At 40.7% G+C, this 18,142-nt stretch overlaps 1 protein-coding gene across 6 annotated transcripts in view; it reads left to right on the top strand.

The window, feature by feature from the left end:
* The window catches only part of pparg (peroxisome proliferator-activated receptor gamma), a 38,735-nt gene extending 24,316 nt beyond the window's left edge, over nucleotides 1-14,419 (top strand). For 3 of the 6 annotated variants that reach the window (XM_054783929.1, XM_054783927.1, XM_054783932.1), the window contains exons 2-9: nucleotides 195-488; nucleotides 559-725; nucleotides 2,925-3,063; nucleotides 7,282-7,481; nucleotides 8,980-9,097; nucleotides 9,163-9,323; nucleotides 9,402-9,645; nucleotides 12,699-14,419. In XM_054783929.1, coding sequence (XP_054639904.1) covers nucleotides 195-488; nucleotides 559-725; nucleotides 2,925-3,063; nucleotides 7,282-7,481; nucleotides 8,980-9,097; nucleotides 9,163-9,323; nucleotides 9,402-9,645; nucleotides 12,699-12,946 — 1,571 coding nt within the window. In that variant the 3' untranslated portion in view covers nucleotides 12,947-14,419. The remainder of the gene's footprint in view (nucleotides 1-194; nucleotides 489-558; nucleotides 726-2,924; nucleotides 3,064-7,281; nucleotides 7,482-8,979; nucleotides 9,098-9,162; nucleotides 9,324-9,401; nucleotides 9,646-12,698) is intronic. The other 3 variants (XM_054783930.1, XM_054783928.1, XM_054783931.1) reach the window with 2 other exon arrangements.
* Nucleotides 14,420-18,142: the final 3,723 nt, after the last annotated feature.

The raw sequence follows: 18,142 nt of genomic DNA, 5'->3' as shown, positions 1-18,142 counted from the left end.
AACATAACATGCATACGTATGACGTTTCCTACTCGCAATGTTATTTTATCTTCGTCCCACTCCTCTTCCTTCGCTCTCCTCTCTTCCGTGTTTTAGATTCTTTCGGTGTTATTCTTAAAGCAAGGACACATACAGTAAGCATGCAACGTTGTATCAGCTAACACGTCACCGCTCTCGTCTCTCTCCGTCCTCAGCAGACATGGTGGACACCCAGCAGCTCCTAGCCTGGCCGGTGGGCTTCAGTCTTAGCGCCGTTGATCTGCCCGAGCTGGACAACAGCACCCACTTGCTGGACATGAAGCACTTGACCACATTGGACTACGCCACCTTCTCCTCCTCATCCTCCTCCTCCCTGTCGCCCTCACTGGTGACCTCCATGTCCTCCGTCGGCGTGGCCTATGACCTCAGTCCTCCACAGAGTGAGGACCACTTAACCGACCTGGACTACACCAGCGTGCACAGCTACAGGACTCAGTCAGACTCACACAGTAAGGCGCAGCTCAGTGTGGTTCTGTCTTCTGCATGTTGACTTCTAAAATTGAAACTTCCCGCATTCAGATTCAATCAAACTGGAGCCAGAGTCACCTCCTCAACACGCCGACAGTCCGGCGTTCTCCAAACTACAGGATGAGGCGTCAACTGCTGCACTCAACATTGAGTGCCGTGTGTGTGGAGATAAAGCCTCTGGGTTCCACTATGGCGTCCATGCCTGTGAGGGATGTAAGGTAAGACTGCAAGCTATTTCTATCACCAAAATAAAGCCCATTATTCATTTAATTGAATTTTTTCCCATATGTATATAAAAGGATTTCATGACAAATTGACATCCTGTTTTTCACATAATACACAATATATTCGAATTAATATTATTTTTAGAAGTTTTTATATAATTCATATATTATTTTCTACGCAAAATAAGAGCACTTAGTGCGCACAGACCACAGTTTAAGCATTAATCACCTGCAAAAATCATTGAATAAAAGGCTACGGTCTTGGATTAAAAGAATGTAGAACATAATCCATATTCACAATTTCCTTATCTCCAAGGCATCGCAATGTAATAGTGGTACCCAAGAACACCTGAGATTTTTTTTAAATACACAAACTATGAGAGACATACATATGAAATAATTGCACAAATAAAAATGTGTTAACCAAAGAGTCACTGAAATTGAACCTACCTCATACGCCACAAGCCAATTACCTGAGAGCACAATCCACATATTTCAAGCTTCCACCATCATGGTAAGCAGAGGTTAACAAAAGCAGTGGTATTTGCAAAGCTAAATATTTTTGAGGTGGTACTTGGTGCAAAGTTTGAAAAGTATTGATCTAAAGCAGTGATTCCCAACGACATTTGTGTGTTGTGAGAGATCATTAGGTCAGCTGCGGGAAACTATCCACTTAACTGGCCAGAAAAAAGAAAAAAACTTGTTTATTTTCTGCATATAATGTATTTTTGTTCATCTATCTTTGCTAGTAGCGACATATAGTGACTGGCAGAACAATTCATTTCAATGCTCTTTCACTAGATGGCAGAAGGTGCAAAATTAACCCGTGTATTCAGTATACAGTAGATCCCTACCTTTCAAAGGGGGTTAGTCTCCAGGACCACCAGCAAATGGCAAAATGGTGAAACTCGAGTAATTGATACAGCCAAAAAATGTTTATTTTTGACACATGACTCGCCTCCCCTTCAAACCCTACTGCTGGCTTGACGTTGACATTCGCCTTCAATTTCAGGTCAACATTTGCCATAGAAGTGACTGTCGTAATTCAATATGCCTCACACACTTATTAAACACATACAGTATAAAGTATAAAATGTATAACTACTTGCCACTAAAGAATGATAATGTAAGGTGATCATGAACAGATGGAATTGGAGTCACGGTGTAGGAGTTGTATCAGCAACTATGGTACGTTCACAGACCACTGAACAAATTGCGAAATCTCACCGCTTGATGAAAAAACATGTAAACATGTAAAAGTTGTGGGCCTTTTCAAAAGTGTATGTTGTACATTTTACCAATATTATCACGTATTTATATATTTATTACTGACGTATGGTGAATGAAATTGTTTTTCTGAGGAAAAAATGGCTTGTTGGAGAAATATTTTGACCAAAAAACTGCAAATTTGCGGGGTTGTGAATGCTGAATTGACATTGACTTGATTGATTTATATTTGGTGAGATTTTTACTAAGGGTAAAATATGTATCTTGGCCCACTAGAGGTTGGGAAACACTGACCTCAAACAAGTTTGTTGTTTTTTGCTTTGTCTTTGGCTTTTTTGTATGTTTTTTTTGGGTGGGGGGGCACTACAGAACTGGAGGAAAAGTTTGACACTAACCACAGAACCTTACTGCAACATAGGATAGCATCCACATGAAAGTGGTGTCAGAAAGTGACAGAATTTCTTCCTGTGAAAGTGTAGGCTGTAGGTCATGGTGGAAAAAAATGCTAATTGAATGGGTGAGGGGGTGTCTGCATTGTTTGAAGTCACCTTAACTGCATGAGCCATACATTTTCCACTCTGCAAGGCGTATTCATTGGCAATTTTTTTCTATGAAGAGCATTTGCTCTTGTCTCCATGCTGTAACAGGCTGAATGTAGGTAAGGTAGCATCCAGTAGTTATTGTTCTTAGGTCTAAGGGGGGACTCTCCAGATGAGGAGGTCAGCCAAGCAGGCAAACACTTTTAATTGTTTTAAGAGAGAAAACATTCTTTATTGAGGTGGAGTCTTGACCCCCTTTAACTTCCTCCCTCTTTAAATAACGCACCATTTTTTTAAAAAAAGAAGCAGCTGCAGCCTGTAAGAATGAATACAATGTGTTCCACCACGCACTAACATGATGGGAAATCCTGATGATGCCTAAATAATAAGTCATTCTTTTATGGAAGTTTACGTTTTTTTTCTGCAGGGTTTCTTCAGACGCACCATCAGGTTGAAGCTGGTGTACGATCACTGCGACCTCCACTGTCGCATTCACAAGAAGTCCCGCAACAAATGTCAATACTGTCGTTTCCAGAAGTGCCTGAACGTCGGCATGTCGCACAATGGTAAGATAAGATAATGCTAAGATAAGGTACTGAAACAAAAAAATGGAGTCCATTCTGTCAGCACGTGTTGAACGTGCTCTGTAGATGATTCATTGTGATTCATTCACAGTAGGTCTAGCACAATAAATAAGTACGGGGTCTCTTAAGCAGCGTGGGGTCAAAAAAACATGAACATCTGTGCCTAATGTAGTTTTTTATTAACTCCTAAAGATGGCAGTTTTTGCATTTGAAGTATGAGTGCTCAGCCTTCAGCAGCTTTATATATCTCTGCATGTGCTTTAAAATATTGGTTACTCTGCAGTTGGTGTGAAAGGCATGCGTGTGACACTCGCTGCACTGTTGTAAACAATGAACTCATCAGCTGTATTGATTCGGGATCAGTATTGGTATCGGGGTCTGATACCAGTCCAATTCACATCTCGGAAAATTTCTGATACCACCTACGGAGGTTTGTCAGCAAACAAACTGTAATCAGCAAACGTAGCTACAAGAATATTAGTGAACGTAGCTGTTTCCACACATGCACTGCGGATTGCTAGAATATCATACTTGGCTGTAGAAAGGAGTTTATTACAGCCTCATATCAAATCAACAATAATGATAATGTCAGGCTGAGCACTTGTGTGTGTGTGTGTGTGTGTGTGTGTAGGTGTGTGTGTGTGTGTGTGCGTGCGACGCTAGATGTGTGGAGACAGCTATGTATACTGATATTCTTTTGGCATGGCTGCAAGTGACAGTAGTTTTGTTCAATAAAGCGATGGTTGATGAACCCTTTCGTCATCATTCTTATAGCGTCTGTAAACACTACAGCAATAGTACTAATATTAAAGCAAATCAGCTCTTTTGTTTCAGAATAGTATCGGTATCGGCAGATGTCCAAATTCAGGTATCGGTCGGATCGGAAATGAAAAAATGTGGATTGGTATATACTGAGTATTAATGCTGACTTGCTCTGTAGGGCTATTACAACATTGGTTTGTTTTGCTATGGTGTTGTGCAATATGCTTGTTAATGAATGAGCACATGTTCAAAAACAGCTGTTTTCCTTTTCATGTTCTCATGCACAAAATCATCAAGCTAAAAAATTAAGCTGTTATATGTAATCAATTTTTTAAAACTTTGAAAATGAGAGCCTGCATGCACTCCATTAATGTCTTGTCCTCTTTGCGGTTTGGCTAAATAAACACCCTAGCTATAATTACAGCATTTATGCTAAATCTGAATTTTCCATGCATAGACCCACTTCAATATCTGTCGCTGACATCATCGCATCAAGTATCAACTCTCTAACGACTCAAAGTCGTGTTATTTGCTGTAGTTAGCTTCAGTAGGAATAACCTGCCACGTAATCCCTGCATATGTCAGTCTACTTTGATCAATAATTGACATGACAGATCAACCGCCACTGGCTGCTTTGTCACTGTTGTGGGCTGGTTGCCCAGTTTAAAAAGGTTGTATTCTTTTGCTTGAGGTGGGCTTTCACCTCCCACGCACTCGCAATTACTAGCGAGGGCATGAATGGAGGCATGATTCATGACTTCAGTGCCTCTGAATGTCAAATACGCATCATCAAAACCCTTTTATTTTCCCATGAGCGTGAAAAGTCAAAATCATAAACAGACACAGAACAATTGTATAATTGCCTCATAAGGCGCACCTCATAACATGCCATTTACTATGTGTTGCTGCCAGTGGTATTTTTATAAGACAGTTACAACAATTAAAAAAAGTTGTTTGGGCACATTTCTTGTTGTTCATTTTATGATGTGGTAATAGTTGAAGTAATGGCAAGTCATTAACAAATCATGTTAATAGTACTGGCTTTTCATCCTTTTGGAGCCTTGTGAAAACATTTACAGTGTTTTCCCATCCCATTTATTTGTGGCGGCCCGCCACTATCTACTCTGAACCGTCACAAATGGGTTTGACGCTGCCTGTTGTGCATGGTGATATGCATTGTACCACCACTCCGAATTCCCACACAAGGAAGCGTTTCTTGCGTCGTGCATTCAATCTGTAATCAAATATAAGCGGTCAAGAAAGGCGAGGAGCGGTAGCGGACCTCCACAAACCTGATGTATGTGCATTAGCACCACTGTGAAAGGCGGGATGTGGAATAGAGATGTGAGAGTATTGAACAAGTCGTTCATAAGTTTGTGAGTGTTTTACTAAATCGGGACTCACGGTTACTCGTCTGTGTTTTTACTTGTTCACTTATCCCGCTAGCTAAATTAAAAAAGGAAACCAGGTAACATATAGGGGAATGTGATTAAATTCGGGACACGTCGGAGGAGGCGGAGGAACTCTGCGATGGGTGATTCAAGTACCCGATTCAAGCGAGTTTCCTCTCAGGCCCTCCGTTATGGCCGAATCGGTACCCAATTCACAACTTGTTGCGCGTTTACGAGTTTCTACTGTTGCCCTCTGTGATGGGTGATTTAGTGAATTCAGTGAACGATTCACTTCAATTCACTTCATAAGAACACAAATCAGAAAAATGAATCAATAGCGATAGTGCTAGTGATAGCAAAGAAGACAGAGCTTGGAGACACTCTTTGTTAACAATTTGTCTTAATGCTGAAGCACATAAAGCATGCTTTATGTGCTTCAGCATGGTGCAGGGGTGTCCAAAGTGCAACCCGGGAGCCATTTGTGGTCCGCTGCTTATTTTCTTTTATTATTAAATTCACAAAATACAGCCAAAATGGAAAAATAAGAGATAAATGGAATAATATAACAAGAAAAGGCTGACATATTGATACTAATAAATATTTACTTTAAAATATTAAAATATTTAGTTTAATATTTTAAATTGCCTGTGATTGGCTGGCGACCAGTCCAGGGTGTACCCCGCCTGTCGCCCGAAGTCAGCTGGGATAGGCTCCAGCATGCCCCCGTGACCCTAATGAGGATGAAGCGGTATAGAAAATGGATGGATGGATGGATGGATTTTAAATTGCATACACATGGCCTTTGGCGTAAAAATTAGTTTGGTTCATATCGGTATCTGCTTTTCTCCCAATAATGATATCGGCGGGATGATGACGTGCTCCACACGCAACAACAAACTTGCTAACACAGTTAACTTTTGCGACAACTTGTTTAAAATAAATGTGGCACTATTTCCATAACTTGTATTGCGGGTTATTTTGCAGAAACAGTGTTTATTTGTACAATGCATCCACAGACATCACAGGAAAAGAGGCATAATGTGTTCTTTCATTACTCAAAATGTCACCTGACATTGCGTTTGAGAGCTTCTGCCAATTTCTGTATTGTATTGGTAATGAAGTGCTGGACAATATCGGTATATCTGATATCAGTAAAAAAGTAGGGGTGTCACGTGACATCCAACTCTCGAGACGAGGTGGTGCATGTGATTGGATCCACGAGATGATTTTAACATTCATTTTAAGAAGAGTACAAAAATATGATTTTTGTACTGTCTGTCAAGTGTGGCTTTCTCAACTGCATTAAAGAGCAGCATTTCTTTTTCGACGACTTTCTGTGAACGCACACCGTTTTGCGCTGTTCTGTATTTACTTTACCGATCAAACGTCTCATTGAGTGTTGACTGTCGGGGAGAAGTCTCTGCATCTCGATGTGTATTTTTTTTTTTCCCCAGATGGGAAAACTTGGTCGGGTGAGTGTGTTTGACGTGGGCAAGTTCGTTTTGTAAATTTGGCATACTGGTTTGTTTGTGCTGATGGGCGCACCTTGTTCGTTAATATTCCCACACAGGGGCTGTGGCATGTGGCTTTGCAAGCATCTTTTCCCCTCCTAATTTCTACATTACCCTGAATTTGCTCCTCACGAGGCTCCACTCTTTTGTTGTGTGTATGCTAGCGTCCCCGCCTCCCCCGCAGAGACAAAGTGACTGTGTGACTGACAAGAGGTGTCACTCTGTTTGCTGTTGTTCCATAATGCGTGCAGGTGCTGAACCAATGCACAGAGTGAACTTCTTCTTGCCTGTTTGGAGGCGATAGACAAGGAAAACACGCATGCACATGACAATATACGACGGCCGGCAAAATTATCCAGTTCATATTCATTTATCGTGTGATCGATTAATTTATTTATCATCGTGAGACTGTTTTTTTCATCACCTTTTAATCTTGCGAGATCTCGTTACATGAGACACCCATAGTAAAAAATCAATATCGAGCATCTCTGCCAAAAACTGTTCATGTGTGTTTGTTTGTTTGTGTCGTCTCCCAGCTATTCGTTTTGGCCGGATGCCACAGGCGGAGAAAGAGAAACTTCTAGCGGAGTTCTCGTCTGACATGGAGCACATTCACCCAGAGGCGGCAGATCTGAGGGCCTTGGCCAAACATTTGTATGAAGCCTATCTCAAGTACTTCCCCCTCACCAAGGCCAAGGCCAGGGCCATCCTTTCGGGCAAGACGGGAGACAATGCAGTAAGAAGCACCATCCTTTTGTTTTTGGCTACTTCACTTGTATTCATCTTTGTATCAATACGTTCCACTCATACGTAAAACAAGCATTATTATGACTAACATCCACAAAGTGTTTTTCTAAACAATACAGATTCTTGACTGTATATACTCTCAATGTACCCCGTGTGTGCCTACAGTACAGATCATAGTGTTACTTTCACATAAAACAAGTGGAGCGACTAGTTTCTACATGTCCTTGCTCTCTCATTACAGTGGTCACGCTACAAATAACAGGAAACATGGATCCTCGCAAAGCTTCATCATTCACTTCAATCAGAAACACTTATTCAGCCGTAACACTCGTTTATTGTTTGTGTTGATCTAGCGCAAAACCCCCAAAACATTTCATCAGGATAGCGTCTTGTCTGGCAACATGACGTCAAGATGGAGGAAGAGGACTTTTGTAATAACATACCACTGACGTTTGAGTACTGGTGTAGTCCTGGAGAAATGGCTGTTCACTATTCGAGTCGTAAAGTTATAGCTTTTGAGTACTTGTATAGTAATGTAGCAATACCTTAAACATACTGGTGTAGTAATGGAGCAGCACCTTACAAGTACTAGTGTAGTAATGTAGCAGTGGCTGTTTGGTATTTGTGAAGTAATCAAATAGCTTTGGAGTACTGGTGTAGTAGTGTAGCAATGACTACCTAGTACTTGTGTAATAACATAACACTGATTTTGGAGTACTGGTGTAGTAATGCAGCAATGACCACCTAGTACATGTGTAATAACACATTGCTATGTACCCTGACTTTTGAGTAGTATAGCAATGACTGTTCAGTATTTGTGTACTAATACAATATCATTGGAATACTGGTATAGTAATACAGCAATTACGTCTTAGCAGTAATGTCATAATGAGTGCTTGCGTAGTAAGTAATGTGAGAATGGCTTTTGAATACTGGTGTAGTACTATACTGTATTTATTCAGGCTATTCAGTGCTGAGGTAATGTAAAGTGGCTGGTGAGTAGTTGTGTAGTAACAACAATGGCTAATGAGTACTCATCTTAAAACTAATGAACGGATACTGAGTACTCTTCCTGTGACTAATGAATGGCTGGTGAGAAGTGATGTCATAGATAACTCATGTAGTACTGTTGTAATGACATGTGGCAATGATATTGGTACTGCTGTAGTACTGGTGTGGTACTGGTGTCGTGATGTAGCATCTAGAGGACCAAGACAAGCGGCGTTATCTGCAGCTTGTGTGCGGTAAAGTCGCTGTGGTTCAAGGCTGTTCAGTGAGTTGTTTTGACTGTTCATGACACTAATAGCAGCCAAATGGCTCACAATCATTCTGTTTGTTGCTCTGCTCATTCCCTAAACTTCTTCAAACAAAGCTGGAGCTTTTATCAATGCCACACCAATGCACCTTTTTTGTGCCGGAACCTCCTCTGTGATTGAACTTTACACCAGATTGACATTTTCAACGCTGGGCCTTCTCCTGTCCTGCAGCCTTTTGTAATCCATGACATGAAGTCTCTGATGGAGGGAGAGCAGTTCATTAACTGCAGGCAGATGCCCATCCAGGAACACCAGCAGCAGACCTCCGTCCTTTCCGCCTCAAACGGAGGTGAGTGCTGCCAAAATGACGCATCATCACAATCTATGTTTTTTTCAAGCACATCTCATTCCCAGGCGCTCTTCCGGGGCCAGAGTATGGCATTGTGGGAATGACAAGCGCCGTCGAGCTGCGTTTCTTCCACAGCTGTCAATCTCGCTCGGCTGAAGCCGTGAGAGAAGTGACAGAGTTCGCCAAGAGCATCCCGGGATTCATCGACCTGGATCTGAATGATCAGGTGAGATGCTCCACTCTGACATTTATTCTTCGTCTCTTTCTATTCCTTCATTTGTCAACCCTTTGTAACACTTCCCAGGTGACTTTGCTCAAGTACGGCGTGATTGAGGTCCTGATCATCATGATGGCGCCGCTGATGAACAAAGACGGGACCCTCATCTCCTACGGGCAGATATTCATGACGCGAGAGTTCCTCAAGAGTCTCAGGAAGCCCTTTTGCCAGCTGCTGGAGCCCAAGTTCGAGTTCTCTGTCAAGTTCAACATGCTGGAGCTTGACGACAGCGACATGGCGCTCTTTCTGGCCGTTATTATCCTCAGTGGAGGTGAGCTGGCTTACATCAGTCCATAGACGAGTTCATACTAATTCCGCATATTAAAATTAATATTGTTGTTTACAAACTAATTATTAATATTAATATATTTCTATGTTAATATATATTGGGTAAGTGTTTTAACTGGTAAACTTCTTACATCACTTAATGTTAATATTATTGAATTCTAGATTTTTTGAATAATTAATAAAAACTATTAGTGATTAATGAATAATAATAATGTGTTAATATGTTAATATTTATATATATATATATATATATATACACAATGTATTGTATTATACTATATTATATTACAACAAATACGAATATTAATATATTAATGTTAATATTACTATTATGTATACCCACTGCAGTCTGTATCGCTGTGCGGCCGTGACCTATATATTTTATGGTAGCCAAATGCACAGTTCACAGTTCACAGTTCATAGTCAGACCTGACACATAAGACACGCTTATAGGAAAACAAGAAATTAAGGTGTGATATACCGACCACAAGAGTCACCTTTCACCACAACTGACTTTGATAATTTTAGGGCAGATCATATTGCTGTCAAGCCTCAAAGCCGATAAGACCACACACATCCCACATTTAGGTCACTCATTAACTTAAATGACTGTGATTAGTGCTGGAGATGAAGATGTGTGGAGTTTTCAGGAGGGCCTCTTTTGTTTGGGTGATACAAGTGCAAAAATAAAGTTACTGTCTTAGTAAGTGTCTTAACGTAAAGGAAACAAGATGGAAGTTCACAAATTGTGTACAGGTGGTCCTCTGGTTATGAACGAGATCCGTTTCTGGACTGTGCTATAAATAGAGTGTTTGTTGGAACTTATGGAACACATGAAGGACATATAAAATACAGTAATAAAAAGATGAAATACGATAATTAAATAAAGAGTAATAAAAGAGGACTTATTCATTACTTTTACTCCTGTATTTGTCCTACCTTGCCTTCTTAAAATACTGTCCTAAGCCAGTCTGGAAGGATAAACTCCTTTTCTCCTCCCAGATCTACTTGTAACAGTGCACAGAATCCATGACCCCTCTAGCAATCATTAGAATTCAATCATCTTTATCCTTATGATGGTCGTGACAGTCGAGCGGTTCGGACCAAAAGAGCGTCCAATATTGGTGGGTGCGTTTCCTGTTCATTTTCACTTCCATGTTGATGGCTTTCCTTTTCTTTGGCACACTGCCGCTTGCTAGACATAATGATGTGGAGTGGAACGTCGGTTTTGCAGCCACGTTTAATTTTTTTAAATAGCACAGATTTGTCTAACACTCAGAAACACACAGTGTGCCTGAACGCCCCACCAGCCATCCGTGCACTATGCTTATTAAGAGGAATGAAGGAGACAGATACGAGTTGTTCATCTTTCTGCGTCCGCTCTATGAACAATAAACCGCACATACACACAATAAAGATGATTAAATGATTCCCTGACCGGAATCTGTCTATAGTGTCCAAAGTCTCAAAGAACCACTATCCATTCTTCACGGACACTGAGTCACCAACATGTGGATGCTTTGTTTGGGCACTTGAGTAGTTTGTTAGGTGCATTTTTTTGCCCATTTGATAATTGAGACATACCTGTAGTAACAATTTTTGACGAAAACCAAATCCTACGAAAACCAGGGCATACAAAAAACAAAGGTTCCACTGGACAAAAGTGAACTAATACACAAAAAACTTCTTGCTGCCCGCAGCGTGTATTTTTGCGCCGGCGCACGCTATAACGCTGTAGTTCTCTAGCACGTCTCAGGTTACGAACTAAATTTGCGTTTTTTACAAAATTGTGTTCGTAACCATAAAACGTAGCATGGAACAAGGTAAACCAAGGACCACCTGTACTTTATCTGCTTTTTACATATGGAGTTGTTCAAAATAATAGATCTACGAATGTGACATTAAACATTAGCAACACTAGCATAACTATGTAAGATACAGTGCTAACATTACAGTCACATTTTAACAGCAACATCATGCTAGGTTAACCTATTCGCTGAAGAGAAACTAAATAATCAAACTTACGTCTCCCACGTCTGTAGCTGACTGATATATAGTTGGCAGAGCTTTGATTTAAAGGGATAATTCAGATTTTTTCACATGAAGTTGTATGACATCCCCATCAGCAGTGTAGTCCAATAACAGCGACTTACCCCCCACTTGGTCCAGTCCAGTTATGGTTGTGTTTTGGTGATGAAGAACAAAGATCTGCTTAGTTGCTGGGGACACTTAAGTAAAGACTTTGTCTTCTCAAAACAATATGCATTCACAAGAGTACTACATTTGCATCACAAAAATGCCTTCTCAAAAAAAATCTGACCTCACAAAACACTCGGCGTTATATTTGTCTCCTGTCGTATCCCTGCGCACTGTCGCCTGTGCATTCATGTGTATGTGATACTTTACTTAATTGTCCCCAGCAACTAAGCGGATCTACGTTGCTCGTCACCAAAATCCGACCAGAACTGGACTTAGGGGACCAATTGGGTGGTAAAAATCAAAAATCAAAAATCCGAACTATTTCTTTAAGATGTGTAGCGAAGCCTTTTTAACTTTTTTTTTTCAATAAAGTTCTCCATGTAGTGGTGGGTGTACACCTGGGGTGTGGCTATCTATCCTGGGGCGGGTCAGAAAAGGTGTCATGTCCATGAGGACATGGGGTTTTTCCTTCATGACATCATGAAAAAATGCAACATTTTTTTTTTTTAATTGGAGCAAACTAGTGAGGGAGACGGTACATTTGGTGCTCGTAAACAGGCTCTATGGACAAATATTACTGTTAGAACATCATGAAAAAAATCACTCTTGCATAATAGGGGACCTTGAAGGACCACACAAGTTAGCTAGCTTAGCTAGCTTCACTTGGATAATAAGCGATGACACCTGTGGTGCCAAACTCGCAAGTTTTGTGTACTCTTAAAATTGTACAACCTCAGAAACGTTTGACTTTAGGGGATCCACTTGAAATGGATTGTTTCCGGCGCCAAGTAAGCCTACAGTGCTCATGTGTCCTGTGTCTCTGCCGCACATGCCCAGACCGTCCGGGCCTCCTGAACGTGAAGCCCATCGAGCAGCTGCAGGAAACGGTGCTGCACTCTCTGGAGCTGCAACTGAAAGTCAACCACCCGGACTCTCTGCAGCTGTTCGCCAAGCTCCTACAGAAGATGACTGATCTGCGGCAGATCGTCACCGACCACGTGCACCTCATCCAGCTCCTGAAGAAAACCGAGGTGGACATGTTCCTGCACCCGCTGCTGCAGGAGATCATGAAGGACTTGTATTAGAGAGAGAAAGGGAAAAAAAAAGCACTGAGACAACATATTGCGAAAGGGATGGCTCTGCCTTGCGATAAAGGAGGTGACAGAAATTGAGAAAGAGATGAGGAAGAAGGTCAGGAGTGTTGGAAGCCGTCTAGACTGCCACGGCAGCAGCACGGACAGCTTGCAAAACCACTACTTACTCTTCCAATCAGGCCGAGTGCCACCCGACCAAGAAGGCGGCCTCTCGCGGTTTGATTGGCGGACTGGACCAAGTGCCTTGAGGGCCAATGTAACTGTGAATATATTTGACCCCTCCTGCCCCACAGCAGCAGTGCGTTTGTTAGAGCCATGTTTACATGCACAAAAATGTCCACACACAACTATACAGCATCTCTCAAAAGTCACATTTCAGCTGCCATTTTATTACATCTTCTCAAGGGACAGCACAATACAAACATATCCGCAATCTGTGTCACTGCAGCATGATAGGTGGCGCCGCACGTTAGCACAACTCTAGCACAACATAGGAAGCTATTTAGCTTCCTGTGTAGTGGTAGCGAGCAATGGTGACTGAAGCGACATCCAAATCGTTGATATAGATATCAGTGCATAATACGCACCACATTTCACTGTCGGTAACGGTAACAGCGTTATATTGTTCGAAATAGTAATTTATTACATTACCCGTTACTGGAAAATTAAAACAGCATCAATATTATCCTTAACGCCGTTCTTCCCAATGCTGGTCATCAATCAGTGACAGCATTACAGGCATTTTGGCTGCAGAGGGTGGGGAGGAAAGTTAGGCCATCACTGCCGTCAGGCAAGATTAACGATTTTGAAGATGAAATATAAAGATAAACACAAAAGTACACGCAAAATCCTACCCCGGACTCCGGAAGGGTTAAACAGCTATGTGTTTTCAGTCAATAGTAAATCGTAAGTGCGATACAAGCTAAACACTGACTACTCTGAAGCATATTCGCATTTACTTGAGAAGATATACCGTAATGTAAGTGTTTGTTGAAATGTGAGGGCTGTATCTATGTGAGGACATTCATGCATGATCAAATGCGTCATGGCAACGCTCACCCGCTCCGTCCTGACAACCAAAATGTCTCCCAAGCATGTGCATGTTGGCATCTGCACACAAAGTGCCATCTTGTCATCATCCAAAGACAGCGATCAGCATATTTGAATGTCAGCTGAGCTGCGAGGGAACAATCAAGATGAAGATGAGCACTCGTCTGCTATACTGTATGTGTGTGACACATACTGTAAATCATGTATGGTTTGTACTCCTTGTTATTATCGTTGTGCGGATGCAATGCGGTGTGTCTTTTTCCAAATGATTTTTGTGTTGATTTGTATTGTTTTGTCTCTATGCAAAGTTCCATCAGTGCCTTATCAATCAATCATTATGATGTTTTTTGTTTTTTTTGTAGATGAAGGGCTCTGATTGATTGAGTGCTGTAAATAAATCCAGATATTTTCTAACTTTTGGACGTATCTCCTCCTGAAAGTACACAGGCACATGTTGCATCAACATTTCTAACTAGAGAGCCTCCACTCTTGGAAGTGTTTTACAGTGGTGACATCAGCAAAGAGCCCAAACACACACACACACACACACACACCCTGTCAGTGTGATTGCAACACTGGCCTGAACCCTGCATGGACGTTTGAGGACCCTGGTTGTTTTACAATTTTTTGAGTTCAAAAACTACATTTCAATCTTTATGTAGGATGGAAATCCCCGGCTATTGTTCCCCTTGTTTTAACACCTCATCATCTGAAGAGGTGAGACAGAAGAGCTGAGGGTGGATCACATGACGCAAGCGTCAGGGTCAAACTGAGGACGCTCACATTGACTCTTAGGACGTTCAGGTTAACATTGTTGGCTTTTAGTTATGATTAGGTATCAATTATAATTCAATTACGGTAAGTGTAATTACAAGTGCGAAAATTAGGTTTAATAAGGTTAAGCCACATTAAAGTCAAATTTGTGTCATGCGATGTACAAGGAAACAGTGTCGACTTCATGCATTTGGCTTGTTAATTTTCACACAAGTTAAAAAAAATTTGTATCCACGGCTTAATAAAACTAAAAGAAAATAAAATGAGGGCCTTCTAGTGGTTAGGATGTTGGCAAAGATCTGGATTCGAATCTCCGTTTGGGAATCTCTGTGGAGTTTTCATTTTCTCCCCGTGTGTGGGTTTTCTCCGAGTACTCTGGTTTCCTCCCACATTCCAAAAACATGCATGTTAGGTTAACTGGAGACTCTAAATTGTCCATAGGTATGAATGTGAGTGTGAATGGTTGTTTGTCTATATGTGCCCTGCGATTGGCTGGCGACCAGTCCAGGCTGTACCCCGCCTCTTGCCTGAAGTTAGCTGGGATAGGCCCCAGCATACTCCTGCGAATGAGGATAAGCGGCATAGAAAATGTTGGATGGATGGAAAGTGCACTTAGAAAATAGTATCTAAACAACAATAAAAAGGTACTTCCTATAATGCACCTTGCTAGCAACAATTTTTTTTTAGTTACCTTGGCCGATTTCAACTTCTCCCACACTTAAGGCTCCAGCATGCCCCCGTGGCCCAAATGAGGACAAGCGACATAGAAAGTGGATGGATGGAAAGTAAAATGACTCACCCTTGATGACACATGACAGGCGTCTGCCGTACAATGTGCATTCATGTCACACATCACACTTAACATTCCTAACAGACATACAGGTGTAATAATACGGATAATAAGGATAAATACAATTAAAATTAAGTCAAATTAGTCACCCATCACATGCTGTGTACAAGGGAGTTCAGTTGGCTGCATTTTGCTTGTTAACAATTGTTTTTTACTGTCACACATGTTTAAAAATGAGGTATCCACTGTATAATAAAACTAAAGGAAAGAAAAATTACTCGCCTCTTGATGACACAAGATGTGTAGTATATCATCCAAGAAGAAAGAGAAGTTACCAACTGTATAATGGCACTTAAATGTAAGCAAAATGATTCAACCTTTGATGACAAGGGAGTTCATGCATCATGGTGTCATTCGAGTGTGAGAATAAGTTAACCAATGTATGATAAAAATTCAAATAAAGTAAAATTACTCACCATTTGATGAAGCGTGACAGACGTGTAATGTGTGAGAAACTTCATGCATCCCTCTGTTTAACACTCCTAAATGGCATGCGAGTGTAAAAATAAGGTTTTAGAAGGATACATGCAATTAAAATAAAGTAAAAATACTCACTTTTTCATACATGAAATGACGGACATGCAGCGTACAGGGAAAGTGAGTCAACTTTATACATTTCGCTTGTTGTTTTTTTACTGTCACACCACTTTAAAAATATGTTATCCACTGTATAATAAAACGTGTCTTGATGACGCAAGACACGTGTAGTATAAACGGTGGTATTAACATCATGCATCACCCTTTTAACATACAAGAGGAAAGAGAAGTTAGCCACTGTATAATGAAATTTAAATAGTGGTAAAATTACTCTTTATGCATCACACATTTCTGATTTATTTCTGTCATACAAGTGTAAGAGTAAGTTAAGCACCGCATAATAAAACTACAATAAAGTAAAATCACTCATCCTTTGACGGCAAGGGACTTAATACATCCCTCTTTTTAACATTCCTAACTTTCATACAAGTGTAAAAATAAGCTTTAACCAGGATAAAATCAAATTCAAATACAGTAAAATGAGTCACCCTTTGGTACATGACGTGGTGACGGGTGAGTCTTCATGCATTTGCAGTTGTTAACAATTCACTATTTTACTGTCACACAAGTTTAAAAATATGTTAGCCACTGTATAATAAAACTAAAGGAAAGTAAAATGGCTCACCCCTTGACGACACATGACATGTCGTGTAAAAAGTGCATTAACGTCACGCATCAGACTTTTTAAAATGTTTTAACTACCATACAAGAGGAAAGAGAAGTTACCATCTGTATAATAACATTTTAATTGAAGTAAAATGACTCTTTATGCATCACAATTTTTGGATTTTGTTCATGTAAGTGTAAGAAAATAAAGTCAAATTACTCCCCGTTTGATGATACGTGACGGACGTGTAGTGTATCAAAAATAGTGAGGCGACTTTATGCATCTTTTTTTTAACATTCCTGTCACACCAGTGATAAGATAACCAAGATAAGATTCCAAACAGCAAAATGATGTGCTTGCCATGAACTTAACATGTACAGGAAGTATTACTGACGGACAGACACACGTGTTTACCGCTTTCCTACATCACAATAAGTTCCAAATCCTGTTCTATGGTTATCATGACACTTAATGGCACATTTTTAAGGGTACTTTTTGTTATTGTTTGTTGGTATTCAAAGAATCTTGCGGTAATGAATGCGCTTGACCTTATTTAGCTATATTAGAGGGTCAAAATATTAGAAACAGCTCATTTGATTGTGTGCCTAATGTGACCTATGCGTGTATGCATGGGAATCAAGCAGAAGCATTCCATCTTCTTCCCGTTATAAATCTTGTTGGTTGACGTGTGTCATAATGTACTACCAATACATCATTTTTGGGGATTTTTATGTTTTTTTTGTCTTTTGGAGCGAGAGCAAAGAGACGAAAAGACGTCACATGGGAGCGAACGTAGACGTGAGAAAGCAGCTGAGAGGAAAATAACCCTTTAGAATTGGCAGAAGATGGCGTGGTTCAGGCTCAGGGGCCGGATGGTCCTCTTTGGATGGAGGATGAGAATGACGGTGGTGGCGGTGGTTGGTTATAAATGCATGCCGAGTCAGCATATCCTCACTTTGTTAACGGCCGGTCTCTGCTGACCAAATGGCTGCCAAGATTCCCGCAGGCATGTGTGCCAAATCATCTCCACCATCCATCGCCTGTTGTTCCTGCTCCAAAGATAGAGTGTGAGATTTATCCCAGGAAGTTTTGTTGTTCCTCCTTGAGTTCCTTAAGAAACTTTTTTGTTGTTGTTCTTTTTAAAGAGCCTTTTGTTTTGGTGTCAAAAAGGAATGTGTGACCTTTCTGCAATAATACACCTGTCATTGAGCATACTGTTTAATTTGGCTTTTGCACCGAGAACCACAGGAATCCATTCAAGCCTCATTAGTGTTGTTTAAGATAACATTTTAGACTTTTGAAAACAGTCGTAAAATGTGCTGAATGACTCTGCTCATAACATAACTTCATGTGTGAGCGCTCACTGAAT

The sequence above is a fragment of the Dunckerocampus dactyliophorus genome, chromosome 8 (genome assembly GCF_027744805.1).
Source record: "Dunckerocampus dactyliophorus isolate RoL2022-P2 chromosome 8, RoL_Ddac_1.1, whole genome shotgun sequence".
In the NCBI taxonomy this organism is placed as follows: domain Eukaryota; kingdom Metazoa; phylum Chordata; class Actinopteri; order Syngnathiformes; family Syngnathidae; genus Dunckerocampus; species Dunckerocampus dactyliophorus.
Note: the sequence above shows the minus strand (reverse complement) of the source record. Positions and strands in the feature narration are given on the sequence as shown.